Source organism: Glossina fuscipes, unplaced genomic scaffold (assembly GCF_014805625.2).
Source record: "Glossina fuscipes isolate IAEA_lab_2018 unplaced genomic scaffold, Yale_Gfus_2 0, whole genome shotgun sequence".
Lineage (NCBI taxonomy): Eukaryota > Metazoa > Arthropoda > Insecta > Diptera > Glossinidae > Glossina > Glossina fuscipes.
In genome coordinates, this window is record NW_023998414.1 from 33,131,241 (window position 1) to 33,154,867 (window position 23,627).

Below are 23,627 nucleotides of genomic sequence, written 5' to 3' on the forward strand. Positions count from 1 at the left end.
GTGTATGTTTGCGTATATGAAGGGACAGAAAAAGACACACACACACAGAGAGAGAGGGATAGAGAGAGAGAGAGAGAGAGAGAGAGAGAGAGAGAGAGAGAGAGAGAGGGCGAGAAAGAAGAAATGCATTCTTATCGGTAACACAAATTTTTTTTGTTTTTTTTCTTTTTTTTTATAAAAAAAAAAAAAAAAAAAAACGGGGGAAAATATTAAAATAATTGCAAATAAAACAAATTTAAACAAAAAAAAAAAGAAAAAACAGAGAATTAAGAAAATCTCTCCGCTTCATTAAGATTTTGAAAATTGTTTTGCTTTTATCAACTTTTTGGTTTTCTTTAAGGAAAATTCTCTTTCTCTTTATATATATATATATATATATATATATATATATATATATATAATTATTGTATATTTGTGGTGTGTGAGTGCGATTTATGATTGTGTTTGTGTCATAAAATAAGAGTTTTAAATAAACAAAATGCGAGTAACAATTAAAATACAATAACAATAGGATGCTAAAATTAATAATATTAATAATAATAATAATAACAATAATAATAACAATAATAATAATAATAATAATAATAATAATAAAAAATAAAGAAAATATCAAAAAAAAAAAAAAAAAAAAATGGAGGCTATATATATATGTGATTAAAAAGAAGCTTAACAGTGAGAGTGAGGATCGTTAAGAGACGGAAGAGAGAAAGTTTCAAGGTTTTCTACCTCATATAATAAATATATTGACCCCCTTCTCTTTACTTGGCTTGAATATTTATTTATTTTATATTTCTATAAGTGTATACGTATATATGTATATATGTATATTTATATTATATTATTCGCCTTCTTTTGTTTCTTACCGTTTAAACAAACATATGTATGTGTATAACACTGTCGCGCTATTTATACTATAGTATACTGCTTACTTTATATTTTTCTTTCATTATTTTGCTGTTTTATGTTTTGTATCTTAACAAAATCTATATACCCTATGTCTATATTGTTAGTGGATTTAAATTTGACTAATTTGTTTCAAATTAACCGGTATTTGTGAATACATAAAATAACATAAATTAAACAAAAAAAATAAATAAATATATATATATATATATATATATATATATATACGTATATATACGTAGTACGTAAGTACGTAAGTACGTAAAACTAAAAGAACTTCAACTATCGAAGTAAAACAACAATATATATGCTTATGTGCACACATATATATATATATATATATATATTGTTGTACAACTGTGAACACAGCGTATTCCACTATATTTACTATTATTATACGTATATTTACACTATGTCACATGTGTTACGTAGTTACAAATGATTAACGTAAGAACGTTTTTCAATATGTTTACGTACATCTATCTATGCATGCATATGCATATAAAGGCATTTAAGCGCAAATACTTCTATTAGTGCAGTACGTGTCGTGGCCAAAGGGTAGTAAAATTTATTTATTTATACGCACACTAATACACGCAAAGATATATCATGTACGTACATAAGAGATATGCAAATTAGATGTAGATGCAATCACTAGAATAGTGTAAGTAAATAAAGTGATTATCGCAAATAAATAAATAAATGAAAAAGAAAAGGAAAGAAAAAAAACCGAAAAAGAAAAGCAAAATAAGTGATAAAATGAAAAAACATGCACATACCTATTTTTTGCAGAACTAACAGTGAAATTTATTCGAAAACAAAACACGCAATTGCAATTGCATTTGCAATTAAAGAAGAACAACAACCTCTCCTGTAGATTACTACTGATATTTAATAAACAAGTTCTCGGGTGAGTTCTCTTACTTTTTTAAGAGATGAGAAAGTGAACAACAATACAAAAAAAAAAAAAACAAATATAAACAAATTAAATGAATTAAACATAAATAAATATATATATATATATATATATATATATATATATATATATATGTGTGATAATGTAAAAAAAAAAAAAATAATAATAATAATAATAATCAAATAAACAAGAAATTTAAAAACAAATTTTAATTAATCGTTAAAAAGGAAACAATACTTGATGTTGCGTACGCACGAATATGTATAGGCATAAAATTTTCGAAAACTCAACTCTAAATTCCGTGCTCTACCATTGATTGATATTGAAAAAATCGAGCTAAATAGTTTCGGAATTAAATCTTAATTAAAAATATGAATTCCTTTCAGTTTTTCATTGCATTAAAGTATCGGGAAATAGTTATAGAGAAATTTTCCATTTTTCCATATTAAATTTTGGTAATCATGAAGAGATACAATGCAATGGTCATTAATTTAACGATAATCATCGACGTCATCGTAATCGTTGTAAGAAAATTAAAGACAAGTCGAAGGGGCCTTTTGGCTCTAGTCCTTTATATTATCTACGTGTTAAGACAACTGAGAGAACTATAATTAGCCACAGCTTAGTGATCCTGCAGTATTTCAAAATAGATCATTATATGGGAAGTATTTGAAAAAATGATCCGACCCGAATTATTGTCAATAGGGTTCGTACCAAATTTTATCAAAATGTGTAGGTTAAAAACAAGAAAACAAGATGGACAGATGGACAGACATGCTTAAATCAAATCAGAAAATGATTCTAAATCAATCGGTATAATAAAAAGTGAATCTATTTGGAATCTGCTTTCTGGTTGTTATACGCATTCACACAAACTTTATTTATCTTTGTAGCACAAGTGGTATAAGGTAGGGTAACAATTATTGAAACCATTGATAATCATCGATTGAAAATGAACTGCAATATTATTGTACCACTGGCAATATTCAGAAGCACTATTCACCTGATCGATCTATCATCATCATCATCATCATATTACCAAAGTTGTTTAAAAATATAAATAGTTTTCTGCGTAACTACCTCAAGGTCGAGACAATTGAAATCGAATTTTGAAGGTTAGTGCGTATCAATTATGATGCAAGCGATTTTTTGTCGCACATAAAATCATCCCTAATTGGCTAACTAGCAAAAATGTTTTTAAGCAAAGTTTTTTTGCACTCATCACTATAAAAAAAAAGAAAAAAAATTTTAATTAGCCCTAGAGGGAATGTTGAACATTTATCAATTCAAAATTGGTGAATAATTTTTTTGTTAAATGCGTACATATCACTTCCCCAACCGAGACATTTTTCACAGTGACTTTTTGATTGGCTTAAGATAATATCCTTATCAAGTCTGTCCGTCGCATAATGGTGGGTAGATCACTTCCACTTTCAAAACGGCCATCAAATAACTATTTTAAATTTTATTGTAACAATAGGCTTTCTCGCAGCGCGGGAGAGCGAAATTGTTTCCTAATTTTTTCCTATTCGCGAATCTGTGTACTTTATGGGATGGATAGATGTGACAATTAATGTTAATGGATGCTAGTGAACATGGTCGCATTTTAGGCTGCAATGCAAATAAATGCCAGCCTATGGTTTGTGAAATCGCGGGACTGGACTGGCAACTTTGATTAAAAACAGCTGTTATCCGCCAAGGACAAGGGTCAGTATACAAGGAAATCTATTGATTTGGAGGAAGGGAAGAATGGTGATGAAATAATATCTATGTCACTGTTAGATTAGATAATCGGGCAGTACGCAGCATGCATACGATCATCTGACGAACTGGAAATCTGTTTTAGGAATGCCATGGCCGGTACATCTATCCGATTATTTCACTTAGGCTTTAACTATCACTCGATCATTTCACTCTAAAACCTTGTAAGGAATGTCCCGGGCGTTGGAAAAAAAAAACTCAACTTATTAATATTCGTTACACATGTTTGTTGTGTGATACCAAGCTTTCCGAACGAAACGTCATGTCCAATATAAACCCAAAGGCTCTATCGAGAACATTGAAAGGATTTTGTCACCATCAGCTGCTGACTGCTGGTACTTTTTTATTTTTACTGACAAAATGCAAAGGCGACGTTTAGAGTAATCTCAAAGTACATAAAATGCATGCTCCACCCAGTGTAAGATGTAATTAAGCTAACTGCATATATTCGTTTGGCGAAAAATGAAAATCATAACGAACATCATCAAAAGAAAATCGGACAACAACAAACGGAGCACTAAAGTTAAACGCTTCCCGCAAATTAACCTAAAGAAAATGGAGGATTCGGTTTACATAACAAAAAAAAAAATAAAAATAAAATAAAATAAAATAAAAAAAAAAATCGATTACATGTGAGGACCGTTAAAATGAGTAAAGATAAAAAGCCGAAGACCATGAAGAACACCTAATGTTATCGTACCAAAGCAAGTTAAATAAAAATTTTTAGATTCAAAGAAATTTGATAAAGTAGTGCTTAAAATATAACTGGCCTAGCGGAATACATAGATTTATTTACAAATCGAAATGTCTATCCGCATGACTATGAATTGATTGAATGAACGGAACATACAAGTTTGAGTCTCTTCTAAAGGAAGCCTGAATATTTCGGCAAAGACCTAATAAAATATATGCGGAAAATTGAACCGATATATATATATAGAACATTGTTGCTTTCCCTTCTTTTCCTTTTCTTTTTGCTTTTTTTTTGTTTTTTTTTTTTAGAAATTTTTTTTGGATATAATACATTCTAGCAATAAATAAAAAATTATTACATATATAGCGACGCATACGGGCTCAGTTAATATATATATATGTTTCGAACAACTAATTAATAACCGATCGCAACTTATGTCTGTTGCCAGCAATTTACATGAATTTAACGCAAAAAAAATAATAAAAAATAAAAATAAATAAATAAATAAATAAATATCAACAACAAAAACGTTTGGGTAGGTTGTCGTCGGTCTCTCGGTTTGTCCATATTACGCTAATGTTATAAATTGTGCTTTTCACTTTTATTATAGAATATTTATTCAACAAGCGCTACGTAAAACGTTCGTATTCGTTACAAATGAATTATTAATAAATTGCGGAATGTTTTACGTTTTGAAAAAATTCATAGGCAATCGCGCGCTTATCATAGGATTTTGATTAACTATAATTTTAATAAAATATATATATATATATATATATATATATTTTATGTATATAAGGAATGTATTTTAAAATATATATCATAAAAAGTTCGCTCCCATAATAAGTTTTTCCTTATTTAGAACGAGATGGCGTTCACGGCGATTGCTTCATAACAATGTTCTTCAATTAAATGTCTATCCCTTTTAATTAGATTCTATATAGGATCGACTAGCGACTAGCGTTACAGGGATTAATTTATTCTCTTCCTAACACTCTTAATGTCTATTCACATTATTTGCACACTATTTTACACATTGTTTTCACGCAAAGGCATATTTTTGATGAAGGCCCGTGGCACGCCTAAAAATGTTATTATTTTTCAATTTCCATCATAAAGAAGTAGGAATTAGACTTTCACTGTATATGAGGGCTTGAGTTTCATGTGTAATTCCACATATATGTTAGGGTCTAAAAAATAGACCTTTCTGATCCAAATTCTCTGCCGTTAATTTTATTTTCTAAATTTCTACTATAGACCAATATTCGTTATAAACCATTAAAAAATTACACTTTTTTTCTTTCTGGAGGATTTACTATTCACATGAGAAATCTTATAGGGAGTGAAGTCCAAGAAATAGGCTTGTGTAGTTTAAATGTAGTCTTCTTAATTTTTATGCGAAAATTCTACCATGATCAAGTTTTCGTTGCAGAATATGAACAATTACGTCATTTTGGCATAGAAAGATGTACATTACCTGTGAATGCTTATATTAGGTGGTATCCAAAAAATAGATCTACGTGATCCAAATTCGATAAGGTTAATTTTAAACCCATTTTCATCATGAAATATTGAAAATTACATTCTTTTTATCAAGAATTTTATTCAAGAGTTCAGATTGTTTGAGAGGGTGTCCAAAAAACTGCCCCATCACCAAACTAAATTTTTTATAACAATTGAAAATATCGAAATACTATTACTAAGCGTTTTTTCTCGTGAACTTTTACAAAATTTGCAAAATATTTTCTTACATAATAAGCGCGATTATCAAAGATTATAAAAAGGGATGTAAAAGTTTGATCGTCAAAGAACACGATTAACGGAAGGGCGAGTGTAAGCAATGAGCTATTAAAATCCTTTATCTATTTTTTAATGAAAAGGTTTACATTTCACAAAAGACTTTCATACAACTCTTACGTACCCCAATGAAGTTTGATAACAGTTTGATCATTAAGAGCATTAAGTCATGTTGGCGAACATTTTCAATTGCATTCAAGTGACAGTTTACTTGATCTTTAGATAATATCTATCTAAAATTTGTCTCGACGTCGATATTGAGCATCCATTCCGCTTTATAGAGTATCTATGTTAACACATTCCCCTCTCACGAAATTTTGGATATACGTAATTCAGACATTGGTGTTTGTAAGGCATTAGTTTCAGCTGCGTACAAAATGCCGTTCAATGTATATATCAAACTGGACAAAGATGAATGTGAACAAGCAACACTTACGGTATTTCAGTTTATTCTGTTTTCCTATGCTATGAAACATTTCGAAAATGCTCAAGTCTTCAAACGAGTCTTAAAAACGATGAAAATTCGTATACGCTTAAGTGATATTCAACTTAAGCTGGAAGCTCCTTTCCCAAAATTGGGAATAATTCTTCGATTCTGTCTCTTGCAAATTAACCCTGGTCCAGGTCGATGTAATCGCATTGAGCGGGTTAGTGACTTTGTAAATGATTGATATCTGTTCCGCATCCGATAAATGGCAAAAGACTATACATAATGTTGATGAGTAAATTGATTATTAAGTTTTGTATTAAGCGTACTTTAAGTTAAGTTATATTTAAAAGAAAAAAAAAAAAAAAAGAAAAAAAAATTGATTTGTACATCTTTCTGATTTAGTCATAATCGGATTAGCAAAGTCGACTGCGACACTGTCACATGAATAACTAACTGTTTTATATTGAAATTTTAATGGTATTAATAAAACAAGGTTTTAAAAGAAGAGACAAAACATAAACATAATCACAATATAAGAAAATGTGATGAAAATGAAAGTCGTAGCAGCCACAATACAAGACATGCATAAGTGGACAGAACCTTTAGGTAAATATAATACATTTTAGTCGTTAGAGCTTGTTCTACTTTGTTATTGATAACCGTCACGTTAATTGATCACTTGAAGCTGTGAGATGTTCTGATCATTTTTATTTTTGATTTTTTGTCAAATTTTAGAGCAATCAACTGTGGCATAGATTACAAGATTATGTGATTTTTTTTTTAGTGAATGAATCATATTCACTTACCAACTTAATACATGCATAGAGTGTGCACTGAAAATGAAAATATATGCATGTATCTGTCTTAACTTTGCAAATATTTATCTGTGTTCCCGAAAGGTGGCGATTTCCCAAATTAGGCAAACATTGCGGAAAACGGCTTAAGCATTTCATGCTTATCAAGCATATATATACGATGTTCTCCAATAGATTTCAAAATAGATTTTCGGGGCTGTTTCCGCTCTCAGTGGTAAGTTTATTAATCTGATATGATGATATGTGGGGGATGATGCTTTGAGCGCAACTAGCTGCCCGTCAAGTACCCCGTGTACATGCATAGAATTGATAAAAGTTCCGCTAGCAAGTTTAATGAATTGAGATATTGTATATATGTATATATATATATATTGAGGCGAGTATGCAACTCGATTCCGACTATTAATTCTTGGTCATTACTCCTCTGTCAACTGGCGGCCGCAGAGCATTTCTTAAAATGCGATTTGAAGCAAGCAAATTAATGGAGACTGACAGACTGACAAGCAGACGTGTCTACATATTATAACGAGCATATGACATTGGTCAAAGTTATATATACTTTGTAGCTTCTCTGATGCTTCCCTCTGAGTATTGCAAACGTTTTGAAATGTTTCGATGATGAAAAATGGATGCGTTGACGATGCATCCGAAATACATTGACCATGTGAACTATAAAGTCGTCCTATCCGTCCAAGGAAATAAAACGGTTGTCGAGCGTTGTAGTCTGCTCTAACCCCACAAAACCATCAACGAAAAACTTTAACAACAAGAACTAAGCGCCATGGATTGACCAGCACCTTGCAGAAAAAACTTTAGGTCACATTTTGCAAAATCGATCAAAAGATTGTTAGAGATAAACTGAGCTAAAAGTTAACTTGTGACCCGCTACATAACACTATATATTGCCATCTTCTGATTAACAGATGTCTTTGGTGATTTAATGTGGGTACACTATCTTGTCGGTTTAAACTCACGGTGCCCGATGACACACGGGTTAATTTTGCATAATCGCATACACACATTGCTTAACTGCTGCGTTTAAACTGGCGATTAGACATATAAGCTTCCATCGCGGTTTCCATATGTATGTAAGTATGCAACTTTCACCGCGAAGGATCTTGGCAAGCACCGATCTACAGTATACCAATGCCGTCACCTCTACCCGCAGGTACTCGTGAGATAGTAAATGGGCTCCTGACCTCCGCCGAGATTAAAGTTAGACTATAAAGCTTTTAGTCTTACTTTACGCGACATAGTAACCCTTGCCTTCGGATTAATCATACAATTCCGGCTGGCCAATACCGGTCTACACTTTCTTCAAGATATATTAGCATCGGGTATTATATCTAACATGGCAGGCGGTACAATCCTCTCGACTATTATTATATCAATGTATTTTACGTAACCAATTACCAGCTGGTTTGGTTTATATTTACTTCTTAGCAATAGTTTATGAGAAAGGAGTGCTTTCTCTAGTATAGCTCTAAGCTATCTTCCAGAATACTTGTCGCCAAGTTACAAATATTTTAAGCCTTAAATTCTTCTTCGCCGGTCAAGACCGTGTCCACGGATCACCATGAAGAGATGACAGCTACGGCATATCTATCCTCCCCTTCAATAAGCATACATACACATTTTAAACAAACATTACATGTTATGAAGCTAAGTCATAAAGCTAATAAGTTCATAGGTAAAGTGAAAATGAACGATAACGACATTTCCGTAATTTATTTCAAGCCATTGCTCAGAAAGCGAAGTTTATGTTTGCACTAATTATATACTTGGTACCTTGATCTATATTCATCTGTTCAGATATTGCAAATTACTATTTTCGATATAATTATACATATATAATTTTTAGTTAATTATATATACAAATATACATATATACATATATAAAAACGAGAAATTGCTTAGCATTACAAACGTAAAAAAAAATTGAAATATATTGCTATTTACGGTTTAGATAGTCTTTTGTACCTTTAATATAATTGATCGCGAGATTTAAAGTTGTTTTAATTTCAATAACGGCTACAGGGTTTAAATAAAATGCACATTAAAACGGGTCCAAATATAACAATGAAAAAAAATTCTCTTTACAAACACAACCTGCTTATTATATGACCATTTATATATATGTATATATGTAAAGATCGTAAGTTCAGAGCAGTCAACAACAACGATAATAATAACAACAACAATAATACGTTTTGCACATATATTCTATAATGATGAAGTGAAGAACCGGTTAAAAATTCTTTGAACAGTTTTATATGATTAAAAATATTTTGCAGAAACTAACCTTTGCGCGGAACACATTTGATTAAAGAAATTAAATACAAAGCAACATTAAAAAAAAAAAAAAAAAAAAAAAAAAAAAAAAAAAAAAATTTTTTATTACACATGTAAACTTATACAGAAGCTGAGGTTACAAATGTGTTAAGCCTTATAGGCTTAAGCGTTCAGTGCAATTTTTCCCGACTATGATGAATTTATATAAAAATAATGTAAATAAATTGTTAATTATATATATGTATATATCATATATAAAATAAATTTTATATTGAAAAAAATCTCATCTTATAACCTGAAGGCAACCTATCTCGCTACCAGGAATCATTTGATTTATACGATCATTTCGAATGCCAAACTAAATCAGATCGAAAAAAATAAAAGAATGAAAAATGAATGAAATGAAAACAATAAAAAAATAAAAATGAATTTAGGTTTTAAAATCAATCACATGAGAAAACTTGTATAAGACTCTTCGATGATAACTACAGCCAACGAGTAATATTTTCCGAACTACTTACGGACGGACACATCTTTTACTGATGTCACTGTATTTTAAAGAATAGCTTAGAAAAACATAGGTAAGTATTTTAAAATTAATGCAATTTTTCTCATTCATCAATAATTTGATGTAAATACTTAACTAAATAAATATTCGGTATCGAAATCAGAGATTCGATAGTTTCAGAGATCCCAGCAAGAGCGAGGACTTTGCTAATTAATTTTGTCGATATCCATCTGTCCATTTATCTGAACGACTGTCTCATCATCTTTCTTTTACGTTCAACATACAGACACATATATGCTTTAGAAAATTACGTTGACTCTGGGCATCTGTATAGTGTAGCTTTAAGAGACGCATAAGATAAGCCTAGGCTTTATTGTATTTTTTATACCCTACATCTCCTTGTGTTACAAGAGTATACTAAGTTTGCACTATCCTGCAGGTCTTGAGATCGACTTTCCGAATTTATCTAAGCTTCTCTCTCTGTCTGTCTGTCTGTCTGTCCGTCCGATATTCATTCATGTATTCTTGTATTCAACAATGCAGGTCACAATTATTGAGACATTTTGATGCAATTTGATGGACCGAAATGATTTGATTCAAAAACCAATACTATTGAAAGTGGTTTAGATCGTATCGCGTTTTTAACCCCACTTCCCATATAAGGACGAATAATTATATTTAACAAAGTGGTGTAGAGCATTTAAAGATCGCACTTGCCCCATGTGCATGTGTCTATGTATGTCCAAATTTTAATTCCTGGACGAATTTTACTATAATGGATTTCAAGTTTTAAGATCATTGAGATTGACTTCAATTGCCGAGAAAATATCGTATACAATATCTGCTGTCATTCCATTTTATAGTCAGATCATATTTGGTGCGTATGTATATTAGCTTTATTAAATTCTTCCTAACATATGTTAAGGGTATGTCTATCTATCTATAAAATATTATTATTAAAATCTGATTGGACCTTCTCCTGGATAACCTCCTAGCCCAAGGGCTCTTTTTTCATAAAAATATTATTTTTATGCATATTTTGAGAATATGTTGCATTTTTCTACCCTCTCCGGTGCATCCTGATTTTTATAATGTTAATGCGTTTAATAGACGAGACCCGCCCACTCTGTTTGCTGAGTTACATTCTTTTTTTCTAGTATCTACTATATCTATCGTATACTACTAATCGATAAAAAATTTAAAGAAGTTTTTCATTGCGGGCGTGCCAACTGGTTATTCTTCTTCTTCTAAAAACTGTAATACCTAAAGCGTAGCATCGAATGGCTTACAAACGCTACACCACTGAAAAGTTATAGCTTTTTTATGGAGAAGAGGTGGGACAATCCTCTGCCGAGTCTGAACGTTATTTTTTCCCAGCACAAAGCCAATGCGGAGTTTCCTATTAATTCAAAAATATAAGAAAGGCGCCTCACTAAAATCGCTTTAACTTTGCCAATAAACGATTGAAATTGTATAAAATTTGGACAGGCACGTGAACTATTTGTCGGAGACAATATTGATGTGCCAGTCCCGGTACTTATTGACCAATGTGGTATATGGTTTTTCAGCGATGCGAGTGCCTTTTTAAAAGACCCTAACAGAATTGAATAAAAGCAAAAATTTCTCCCATCTATGGGAAACCGTTAAGGCATTATCACAGGCTTAATTGCTATCCTGCCATCATAGGAATGAAGTCAGATTTAGCGAAGAAAAATGCCCGGAGCAATCGTGCCTTTTTGCTATCATTGAAATAGCAGTCACGGCTTCTTTTACCCGCAAGACCCGCACACGATGAACCGCAACAACTTTATTCGCTAAATCTGAGCTCATTCAGGACTCGTCTTTAAGACATGAACAATATCTTGGCTTATCGCTATAAAGTAACAAAACAACAAATAAGTTCGAAGGCTTTCCATTATAGCGCCGATATTGGAATTTTTCGAAATCATTACATCACCGAATTGATTGATATATGAAGTGTCATGTAATCTCATCATATTAAAGAGACCACACAAATATTGTTTAGATCAACATCAAAATTATTTCGGCAAAAATTCGATCTATAACAGTTTTCCATTCACTTGACGGTGCTTTCATCCTCCTTTTTGAAAAAATATCAAAAATCAAAGGATAAAAGAACCTTAAGACTCTTTTCGTTCGATTTTTGTAATTTTAAAAATCGCAGGCAATTTTTTTCAGAATTTTAAAACCCATTTCTGATCATCGATGAATCAAGATTTCGTTGTTTCTCTATTTTTTTTTTTTATTTTTTTATTTTTTGTTCTTTTGTGAATTGAAAAATTGTATATTTACCCATTGATTACAAACCCAACGACAAGTTGATTGACCACCATTCTTGGAAGCTTTTTTAAAACAAAAAATGTACACACACACACACACACATACACACACACCATTGCTTATGCGGTTAACATCGAAAAGATGGTAAACTTTTTTGTGAGAAAAAGAATACGTGCCATAAAAATGGCTTTCTCTGTAGGAGACTCTAAAGTACCAGAGCCATCTTTCTTTGATTAGAGATTATAGCAAAAAGCCAAAGTGATAGAAAGTTGTTTAGAAAATATTTAAGTTTGCCAAAAAAAAAAAAAAATAAAATAAAAAAAAAAAAAAAACCAAATGCTTTTAGATATTAAATTGATCGTTTTAAACTTGGCGTACACGAAAATTGTTATAAGCGCTTTGTATGCTATTAGGGTAGAAGCAAGTTCAATAACATCATAAGTGCATATTTCAATACCGGAATTTTTCAGTTCGAAGTTAAATGTGTGAAGAGAATATGATTTTAATGTTACGTCACATTTTCTCATTACAACGCTAGGTAACGATAGGTAAAACACCGGATCTATATGTTTAGAAAAGTTTATTTATATTTGTTCAGTAAAAAATTAAGATCATGAAAGGGAGCTTGAAAGATTTGAAATAAAACATGAGTAAAAGCACTTAACTTTACTTTATCTGAAATTAGATTTCAGTTAATGGGATATAAAACATTAAAAAACTTCAATATACGAAAATGATATAATGAAAGTAAAGCATTTTATACAAATTGTTTGCATTGTACTGGCAGACTTGTTGCTAAGGTCACATTTATCATCACTAAGATTATGCGTTCGATCGATGTCATCTGCGGATTATTGATCATTATTAACGCAAATATATTGCAATTTTCGCCCATTTTCTCGATGTTTTACTTAGATGATCAAATTTATCAAATTCCTTCTAAGCAGTACATTCTAAATTTACCGAATCGCGTGAAAAATTTTTGATTGCGAACAAAACTGATTGGATTTGAGCGAACCGAATAGAAAGCTCATAAATATCAGTATAAGTATTTTTAGTTTGTAAAGTTATCGATCGCAGTGCATACAAAATAATTAATTTATTGTACTTTCATATGCAAACTTGAACCCTATACAACAATTTTTATACTCTTGTAAACATTAAGCTTGCGGCGGTACGTAGGTCTTCCGACTGAAGTATGTTTTCTTCCTCTTTCTTAAAGTTTCATTATTTATTACTTTGCAATCTAAATATTGTTGACAAACTAAGTCGAAATTAAGCTGTCACCGCGATTTGATTCAATCAAGGGAATAATTGCACAGTGCCCGTCCGATACAAGAGGAGATATATTATATAATTCTTCATTTGTTTTTCGTGTAAAATAAAGGACTTGTTTGTTCTTTGCAAGCTAAAAAACTTATGTACACTTTAGGACTGACATGACGTTACTTGAACTTAAAAATCGTTGAGTAATAAATATGAAATCGATGTTTGAGATAAATTTTCGAATTTCGAAAATTAATTTATTAAATGTAATGCCTATTAGCGCACTTCTCCATTCCAAAAAGGCTAATTACTTTGCGAATGAAAAGCCCTCAGGTAACGATCATGGTAACGATGGTAATACTTTGTCTATCTGGCTGGTAATGATTGATGAAGAAAATTCTTTTTTCCGAATGAGTGAGAAAATGATGATATTCGTGTAAGTGAGAAAGGGGAAAAAACAAGCGAAGCTGATGTATTACTGCGACGGGATTATTTTGGCTTGTAGTATGACGCGGTTTCGTGTCTGTTGACTTTCTAGAAATGAACTGTTCACTGAACTGACTCGCCTTTCTTCACAACGAATGCGATTAATTTGTGTTCGGCGCTTAGTACGCACTCGGTCGTATTTCAATGAATACTGAGTTGTTTGAGACAATGATGGTTTCCACTAAGCCTTGTTGTTGTTTACCGAAAACGTCAAATGCTTGATTAACATGCTTTGCTATCCTGACTCTCTAAGGTCTAAGGAACCTTCAATCTACTATAGAGAAAACCCTAATGTAGATAATACGTAATAAACGCTATGTTACAATAATAGATATATATGCCGTAGGAAAGCCGCTATTGCAAAAGTGTGTACCGTAGACTAATATAAATCACAATGCTATGTATGTACGTATGTTGGCCAAAATTTGTGGATAGAAGTACTACGATAATGTAAAGCCAAAGATTATATTATATCGTAATGATATGTCGAGAAAGAAGCTCTGCTGACTATATGTAACACTGTAGTATAATAAGATGTGCGTAAATATTTGTAAAGAAGCTTATGTTTCCATATAAAACCCTACTAGGCCCTACGATACGCGTATTAACGAACAAGACGAAGAACGAGGAAGAAATATCCAGATTGATAGCAAAGCTGATAGACGGCTATAAAAAACGGCTATAACATGGATTGCCATGGGTGCGAATGTGATTTAAGACACAAAGATTTTACATAATATAGATATGAGTATTGTATCGACGTTCCGAAGTATGCGAAATAAATCGGATCAATTCAATTAAAACAGTAACTCTTTGTAGAGAGTCGTCAAAAAGTTCTTTTAATCGTGTTTAAGCCATTTTACGGTTTCATTCATATAAAATCGAACATAAAAACTCAGATCACGGTGTTAGTAAGTGCCCATTGATTTGAACGAACTCGTTTGATTTTCCGAGAGTTTAAAAGTTTTCACCTGGTAACTGATGGTCAAGCCGAACGAAGGGTCAGTATTATAAAAACAAAAGAGGAAAATTAAAAAGCTTTACTTGCACTCATTCGAATAGTATGTAGGTATGTAGATATAAAACCGCAACTTGGCAAGATGGCTCTCACCTACGTTATATCAGTAGTATTGAGTGAAAATTTTATATGACATGCTGCTAGAAACGCACTAATGACTAATAGTATTAACAAAAAAAAATATTAAAAAAATAAAAAAAAAAAATTTTCATAAATCCATTAGATGACGATAGATTGTGAAAACCGATGTGTTAACCAATTACAAGCAATTGGATTATCTTCCATCATATTTTAATGGATTATGGCATCTTCAATACGAATGTGAACGAAATTGCAAACCAGTTAACAATGCGAAAGAAAACAAATTTGAAATCACTGTAGACCCATCTTACGATTAAAAATTGTGACACTCTCTGCGAATCCGAAAAGCTCCAACTCGATTAGAATATTGTAAATTTAACTAGTATTGCATTTTTACTCTATTACCATCTAAAAACCAGGAGTGGTGAACTCTTGCGTCTGGCAACACCAAGCGATGGTGGTGGAGAATATCATTTTATCTGATATACGTTCATTTATGTGTACACGTGCTAACCGTGTCGTCCCCTGTATTGCAATATGCAAGACGAGATTGTAGGTATGCGATACACGAGGAATGGAACCGTTTAGATAAATATGTGTGTATATAAATCATCATATGAATGAATGAATTTCAAAAACTTAAACCTAAACATAAATCCTATTAAACGAATATAGACAAATTTATAGGTATCTATATCGGCGCATGCATATTCTCCTTTATTTTTATCATGTATTTATCTATTTCTTATTGTCGGGACGGACAAAATATATTTCGGTTTTAGCTTTAGAAAATCCATGACAGATTTAAAAAGCGCCAATCACCAAATACACGCCTATGAAAAGTTCATGTCATTTCGGGCGTGATTTTTAAACAAGTTGCAGTGATTCTAATCACCCTACTAGTTCTGTTCTGTTATTTTCAAAAAAATTTATAAAATCCGAATATCGTCTGTCGATTAACGCCCCACTTTTTTGTATGTGAGAAAAATAATCTTTAAGCTCAGCACTGGCGTGCAAGATAAGTCATGGCAACTCTTTTTCGGCAAAAACAAATTTTTTTTTTTCTGTTTATTGATTTCCACTGATAATGCTGAACCCAGGAGATGCTTAAAAGAGATAATTGCTTGAAAAGATGTTAAAAATCATTGTCGATAATCGAGAAGTTCGATAATAAAAATGATCGGACATTCTAAGGATTTCGAAAGGCGGTTTATCAATTGATTTGAAAGAAAACTATGGCAAGAATGAGTTTGTTTGCCAAGTCGATTTCGCTTTTATTCGTAGTGGCTAAAAAAAAATCCCATGAAAGTTCGTAAAATTTGCATTAATTGAGGTTCAAATCATTGCCCCAGCCAACCCTGTAATCGAGAACTTCAGTTCATTCAGTGACTATTATCTGTTTGCATATTTCAAAAGGATGCTTTTGAGAAAAAAAAAATTTGGATCAAATGAAGAGATGCTTGGGAAAAATTAAGCGTTTTTCGAGAGACCCGACAAATCATTCGATTAAGGAATAGAACAAAATTACATTCGACTATTAACGAATCTTTTATACGAAAATGAAAAAAAAAAAAAACTAAACTTCGATGCTCCCTAATATTGGGCAGATGAGAGTGATGTCTTTCATTTTTATACAAATATATAGAACAATGAGCAAAAAAGCCCAGAAATCTGAGATATTATCACAAAATGCTTATCGTCGATACTACACAGACGGACAGAGATAGACAAACATGCCTGAATTGTTTTAGAATTTGATACTGACCAAGAGTATATATATACTTTGTGGGCCCTGTGAATATTCCTTCTGAGCGCCGCAAATGTTTTAATAGAATGAATACAGTCTTCGATAGTGCATTTAAAAAGACATCGAACTGATAGATCAACGACAAAACAATAAAAAATGACAATAAATCATTTCTGAATATTCCCGGGAATTATTGATCGATGTCTTTATACTTTACATTTTAATTCTTCATTTTTTTGTTTTTTTTTTTTTCACGTTTAATGTATATATATATATATATATGCTTTTACTCAGCTGATAATATTTGTTAGCTGAGTTTGTCTGAATAAAAAACATAAATGAATAAAATAAACGCGTAAAGATTTCGTCAATGATGTAAAAGCTCGTTATCCCCAAAAGTTTGTACACACTTTCCCATAAACATATATATATATATACTAACGATGTAAAAAATGCAATCATTAGAAAGGAAATTTCCAGCTGAAATTGTCCCGACATTTAAGAAGCACACATGCTTTGTTTGTGTACACGTGTGATATATTTTGCATGCGATGTACAAACGATATCTCTTTATTTTGATGACTTTTTATTTAAACATTTTGATTTCTTCTTTTCTTTTAGAAAAAAAAAAAAGGAAAAAAAAAGAAGATTTCATCATGAACTGCTTAAATTCAGATGCGGTTAATACAGAAATTGTTATTCAATCTCGAATTCAAGATGATTTAAATCATAAAGAAGAGCTTAAAACGAAGACTAATCAACTAGCCAGTGAACATAATGTGGCAGCAGATGCCGCATTTGAAGATGTAGCAAACTGTGATATTGAAACAAACAATGAAAGCCATGAACCTAATAATTATGCAAATTGGTATCGAGAAGATGCGACATGTTTGCCTAAGGACAACTTAACGCATCTAGATTCTTATTATTCGGATTATTCAAGCAATGAGCAAAACGATTATCCAAAAGATTTGACATTATCTCATGATAGGAGATATGATCAAAACGGGATTGTACTGGTGCCACGTTCGTCTTCAACAATGCATTTGAATTTCTACGTTCCGTCGATTTCTACGCCGTCATTTGACGCATCGCAACCAAAAAACGTTTCGCTACTGAACACCGTCAGCAGGCATGCATCGGACATAGCTGATACGAATCCAATTTCGATTACGGATAATTTTCAACCGAATATGTGGCATCCAAATATTCCGTTGGGATCATATCGTTCGTATTCAAGTCAAAATTATGGACAATTACCTCACGAGCACTTGATTGATATGTTTCAGCTGACAAATAGGTAAGATAGATAGATAGATAGATAGATTATTTGATTACTTTTCCATTGCGTTATAAAACTTGTTCAATTGCATCGAATTTGTTTTTTTGTTTTTTTTTTTTTTTTTGGCGGTATCGTCGTCACACGCGCCAACTTTTTACAAATTCATTAATACACACTCGCTGCATATTGCTACGTCGAATATGAGCGCGCAGATGCGGTACAATCGACAACATTTACATATACATATATTCCATGTATTCCATGATTAATATATATTTAATAAGAAATAAAATCAAGCTCGTGGGATTCCCCAGTGAGTGTCTAATGCCAAGGCTACACATTAAATAAATTAACGACTATTGAGATATAAACGCAAATAACTGTTATGCCGTGGGTTAAAAGTAAACTTGAAAATCTCTTTTCGAATTTTTCATAATAACAATCAGCACAAATAAGAATTGCATTGCGAACCCTTAACATTATAAATGAGTTCATTAATGAATGAATAATCAATGGATGCATTCGTAAAATGACGAGAACAGGTCACTCCCACGTCAACATTATGCTCGCAATTAAAATTGAAAATTACATTTACATTTACATTAATTAGTTTGGGCTATATTAGCACGCGGTCGCATAGCACAATCATAGATCTACGATATAATTCATTTATATACTAATGTAAGAAAGTAATTGTTTGCCTTGTTTGAATAGATTTTCTTATAAGATAAATTCCTCTCTTATCCCGAAAATGTAATTAATATGTGTAGGCTTACTTGTCCGAAAATATGATTTACATTCATAAATTATAATCATTTATGAAATCTTTCTCCGACTATTAAGCATTATAAGTAGAGATGGTTGCATCTCGTCAATAGAAAAGTGAAGTTGCAAGGAATAGTTAACATTGCAAAGATAGTACGATATTTTTTAGGAAATTGCGTTTACATACAGCGTAACACATATACCATCGATGACTACAATAGCAAAATTGCATGAAGTTTAAATTGCTCCCCCAATCTGACGCCCAAGCGTTTACTATCTGTTCGCAAATTTCTAAAAGTGTAATCAAGGGCAAAAGGCATCCAAATAACACAGAAGATTTGAATTGATTGGACTGATCTTTGCAAAAAACAACATTGATGAATAATCCAATAAAATGCTATTTGGTCCTTGGAACTATTTTGATATATCATCATATTAGTTTGGGGAAAAAGAAATCCATTATTTTTATATGATCTTCAGGACTTTATTTAACATGCTTCGGATCGATACTTTACGAGAAATCTATCAGTGCAGCCATCTACCGAAAAAATAATGGATTTCTTTTTCCCCAAACTAATATTTCCGCATATATTTACTAATTCTACCTATGAATAAGTCGATGTTCATAGTTCATAAAATTCCAATTTTTCCAAAATTTTTGCAAACATACGCATATGAATGGCATAAAGTAATCAAAAAACCTTAAGCAATAATAATTGATTTATCTTTTCGTCGTTGAGCTTCAACAGTTGAAAAGTACTGTAAAAATATTATAAAACCTCTAACAATGTTGCCTGCAAATAACATGGTCATGGACATATTGAGTATCACGATACGAGGGCAACATCGCGCAAAGCCTACAAATTGCAAAAGTTTTCCAATGAAAGCTTAACTAATGCATTATTTGAAGAAACACCCTATAGCTGCCCTGCCAAGTTTAATTTATCATATCGAGAAAGGCATCTTGAGCCACTTGAAATCGTGTTATGATGTTAGATTGTCTTAGAAAGGTCAACTCTTGCATGTCCATCTTATTCATTCAACACAAAGCCACTTGAGATAACCTAATCTCAGATATTATGTTACCTTTTAACAAACGCATGCACCCTACCTTACATTATTTTTAAATTTTTAAATTTTAATTTGATGTCGACCGAAATTGAAGAATAGAAATTGGTATTTTAGTGTTCAAGTGGGAAAGAATAATCGGCAAGTCGATAGGGATGATGATGATGATGATGATGATGATGCCAGACATGCTCAGACATACCCAAATCGAAGCTGCGATTCACCATAATCGTCAAAATACATGAAATTTACAAGTACTTCAAGTACTGGCTAACTCTGTACGTTTGATAAAAGCTATATAATGGATTGTTATATAATATAATATTTACTTTGCTATTTTCTCTTCATAAAAAAAAAAAAAAAAAACGATAGAAAATGACGTAGCGACTTTTGAGATTGAAGAGAATCTCTTTTTAATGGCCTTGAATGCGATTTTTCATTCAATCATAGATTTATAAACAAAATATAAATACATATATATATATATATATATATATATTTATACACATCGAAAGTATGTATGTAATGTAAAGCGAGAAAAACCAATAAATACAAGTAAAAGCTGTTCCTTTACATTTCCTATACACATATATAATAGGCGCTTGAATGTATTTCGATCAGCGACATCTCTATTGGTAAAAATGATAAAATAATGCGAAATATCTTAATCAGTGCATACAGAAGCCAATCATCGAACTGTCAAAATTGCATTTTCGACATTCATTACTTTTGTTGTTTGAAGAAATTTGCTGCCGAAGCACATCGAGCACTTTTAGAAGCATGACGTGTATGATGTATGCTCCATCAGATCTCAATTGTCGGCTTCGGTTTTAACGATTGCAAGGTAATGATTTTGATGTCAATGACAAAGATCGAAAGACCAAAACAGTTCGAAAACAATGAATTGCAAGATTAGTTGAATGAAATGCAGCTCACACTCACATAGAACTCTCGAGCAACAATTAGCAGTTGTTAAATCAACTGTTTGTAGACATTTACATGCGATAGAAAAGATCCAAAAGAAGGAAGAATGGCTACCACGCCAGAAGGTGCATTCAAATCGCAATCGAAGCGAAATATTCATAGCAATAAACTCTTGCTGCGCATATGGTGCGATTAGCAAGGTGTAATGTATTACGAAATGTCTTACAACAGATGCCTATCGACGTCAGTCGTACAAAGCGAGCAACATATTGTTGGAAAAAAGACCAGCGATAGCAGTTAACAGACGCAAAGTCGTCCGTTTGGAGGCCGTCTCTCAGCTACGCAGTGTAATATTTGTCCAGGATACACCGCTTGAGCTGTTGCTCACGCGACATAGCTCTTTCTGATTACCACTTGGTTGGCACGTAGTTTAGAAAGCTGCTGAAAAGTTGTTATCGAATCGCTTGTCAAATCAATAACGTTCTTGCGGCACGATTGCCAGAAAGATCGGGAAACTTAAGAGAAAATGATCGAAAATATTTTGATAAATATATTATATATTGTACCGATTTTTCTCAACAAATGACGTTTGTAAAATATGAAAAATCCGCCTGAGTGGCCGAGTAGGCAAGAGTCTCGACTAGCAACTCAATGGTCGTGGATTCAAATCTCAAGGGCGGTAAAGTTTTTAATAAAACCGAAAGCCTTAGATGCTAGTGCTTTAAGACTTTAGTCTTCGAATTTATTCTTTGGCTAAATTTATAATAACAATAATAATAATAATAATAATAATAAAATATGAAAAATGATTAAAATATATGCAAGCACCTAATGGTGATATGTACAGCTAGTAGCTTAAAATTGTTACGATCTATGTACGCAGTTGGTTGACGTGATTCATTTGCAAAAATATATAACCCATACAAAAGCGTACAAGTGCTTTAAGAGCAATCGTGACGATTTAAAAATTTTTTTCACTTGGCAAAGGAAAAGAAAGAGATAAAAATAATATTTTGCACTTGGGCTTGTGTGAAAATCCTTTTAAGTTATCTTACTGAATAGTCTCGAATATGTAAACAGACAGCAAGCAACAAGTTATAATGCGATTGTAATCGAAAACAACTATGGTGGCAAATAAAACCATTAAGACTAGTATAGTATGGTATACGATGAATTTCAAATACCCATCACTTTAATGCACTTTAATACATTCATGTATTTACAGTTTACTGGTAAAGATGTTTATGTTTATTCCAAAAAAAAAAAAAAAAAAAAAAAACGCCTACATTTACTATCCATTCTATAATCTCTAGTCCTAAGGATGTCTTTGAAAGCAAATATATAAATTATTTTGATTCTTTTGCACTCTTCTCTTAAGGATATGTCAGTGTAAGTGACGTAAAATGTTTCGTTGTGTTACGCGAACTGATTTTACAAAATATTAATCACTTGTCACTATCGCTTGTCATTATAATTAATGGGATCTATGCTTACACTAACGACATGTTTACCTCAAAATAAACAAATCGTATAATTAATGGATTAATCTTCGGGTGAGTCACAAACAAATCGATCAACTTTGTAAAACTTCTAACTGAGGCTAGCCAAGGGTAGTGTATATGAAATAAAAAAATAACTATACTCGTCAAAACAATAACAACGTGACAGAGCTTAAAATATATTGCCCCTCTTGGCTTCCGCAATATTTGACGTGTAAACATACATACGTCCGCCGTCACTTACATTTGCTATGCAATTTTGCGTTTAGTATTTTTTGTAAACAAAATTCTATAACACTCAACAGACTGGCACTTAGCTATTATCTATATACACTTGCAAATATATAGAATATAATACGTATACCATCCATAATAAAAGAGTGCATGTCGACGTAATAGAGCATTAAAATGCAAAGGGGAGATAACCAATAGCTTGGTCTAGTTATATATACATATATATGCATACATATATATAAATTTGCCCTTATCTCTGAATGCGAATATAATAACAGAATGTCACACAGTGGGAATCTATATATATATATATATATATATAGATTGTATTACAATGCAAGATGAAGAAGAGCATTGATTACATTTTATGCAAGCACAGAATTCGAAGAAGTAAATAGTCGAAGTAAATGGAAGAAAGCATTTGAAAATGTAATATTTTTGTATATAAAGGTTGTTTTTTTTTTTTTTTTTGTTTTGAGCGTTCAGTAAGTCAAGCAATTTAAATCTTAAATTAATCATTTTTACACATTATATTAAATTTATTATGCCCTATGTAACATTGTATAGATGCAGTAAACAAAAGATTATTGAACCTTCGTAATATTGATTTTATTCACAATTTACGTAATCCGTTGGTTGGTTGAGCATGCATTTTGCTAACTAATCGACTTATGATAACACTAGATTTACGCAACTGTCAATATGACGGATTTGTATTTTCGAACTCAAAAATAAATGTCTTCAGCTTATTTTTTGTTTTCTCTATGACACGTTCACTTTGCTATTTCTAGATATTGTATAAATGTTTTTACTCAAACCCGTCAATTTCACGGGTAAATT

At 31.7% G+C, this 23,627-nt stretch overlaps 1 protein-coding gene and 1 long non-coding RNA gene across 5 annotated transcripts in view; one reads left to right on the plus strand and one right to left on the minus strand.

The window, feature by feature from the left end:
- LOC119638286 overlaps positions 1 to 23,627 on the minus strand; it is a 29,098-nt gene that overhangs the window by 3,065 nt on the left and 2,406 nt on the right. The gene's annotated exons all lie outside the window — the stretch shown is intronic.
- The window catches only part of LOC119638242 (hypoxia-inducible factor 1-alpha-like), a 29,583-nt gene that overhangs the window by 322 nt on the left and 5,634 nt on the right, over positions 1 to 23,627 (plus strand). Inside the window, exons 1-3 of one of the 4 annotated variants that reach the window (XM_038034914.1) lie at positions 1,167 to 1,813; positions 9,910 to 10,189; positions 17,637 to 18,315. In XM_038034914.1, coding sequence (XP_037890842.1) covers positions 17,672 to 18,315 — 644 coding nt within the window. In that variant the 5' untranslated portion in view covers positions 1,167 to 1,813; positions 9,910 to 10,189; positions 17,637 to 17,671. Of the gene's footprint in view, positions 1 to 1,166; positions 1,814 to 9,689; positions 10,190 to 17,636; positions 18,316 to 23,627 lie in introns of those variants that run through there. The other 3 variants (XM_038034921.1, XM_038034929.1, XM_038034937.1) reach the window with 3 other exon arrangements.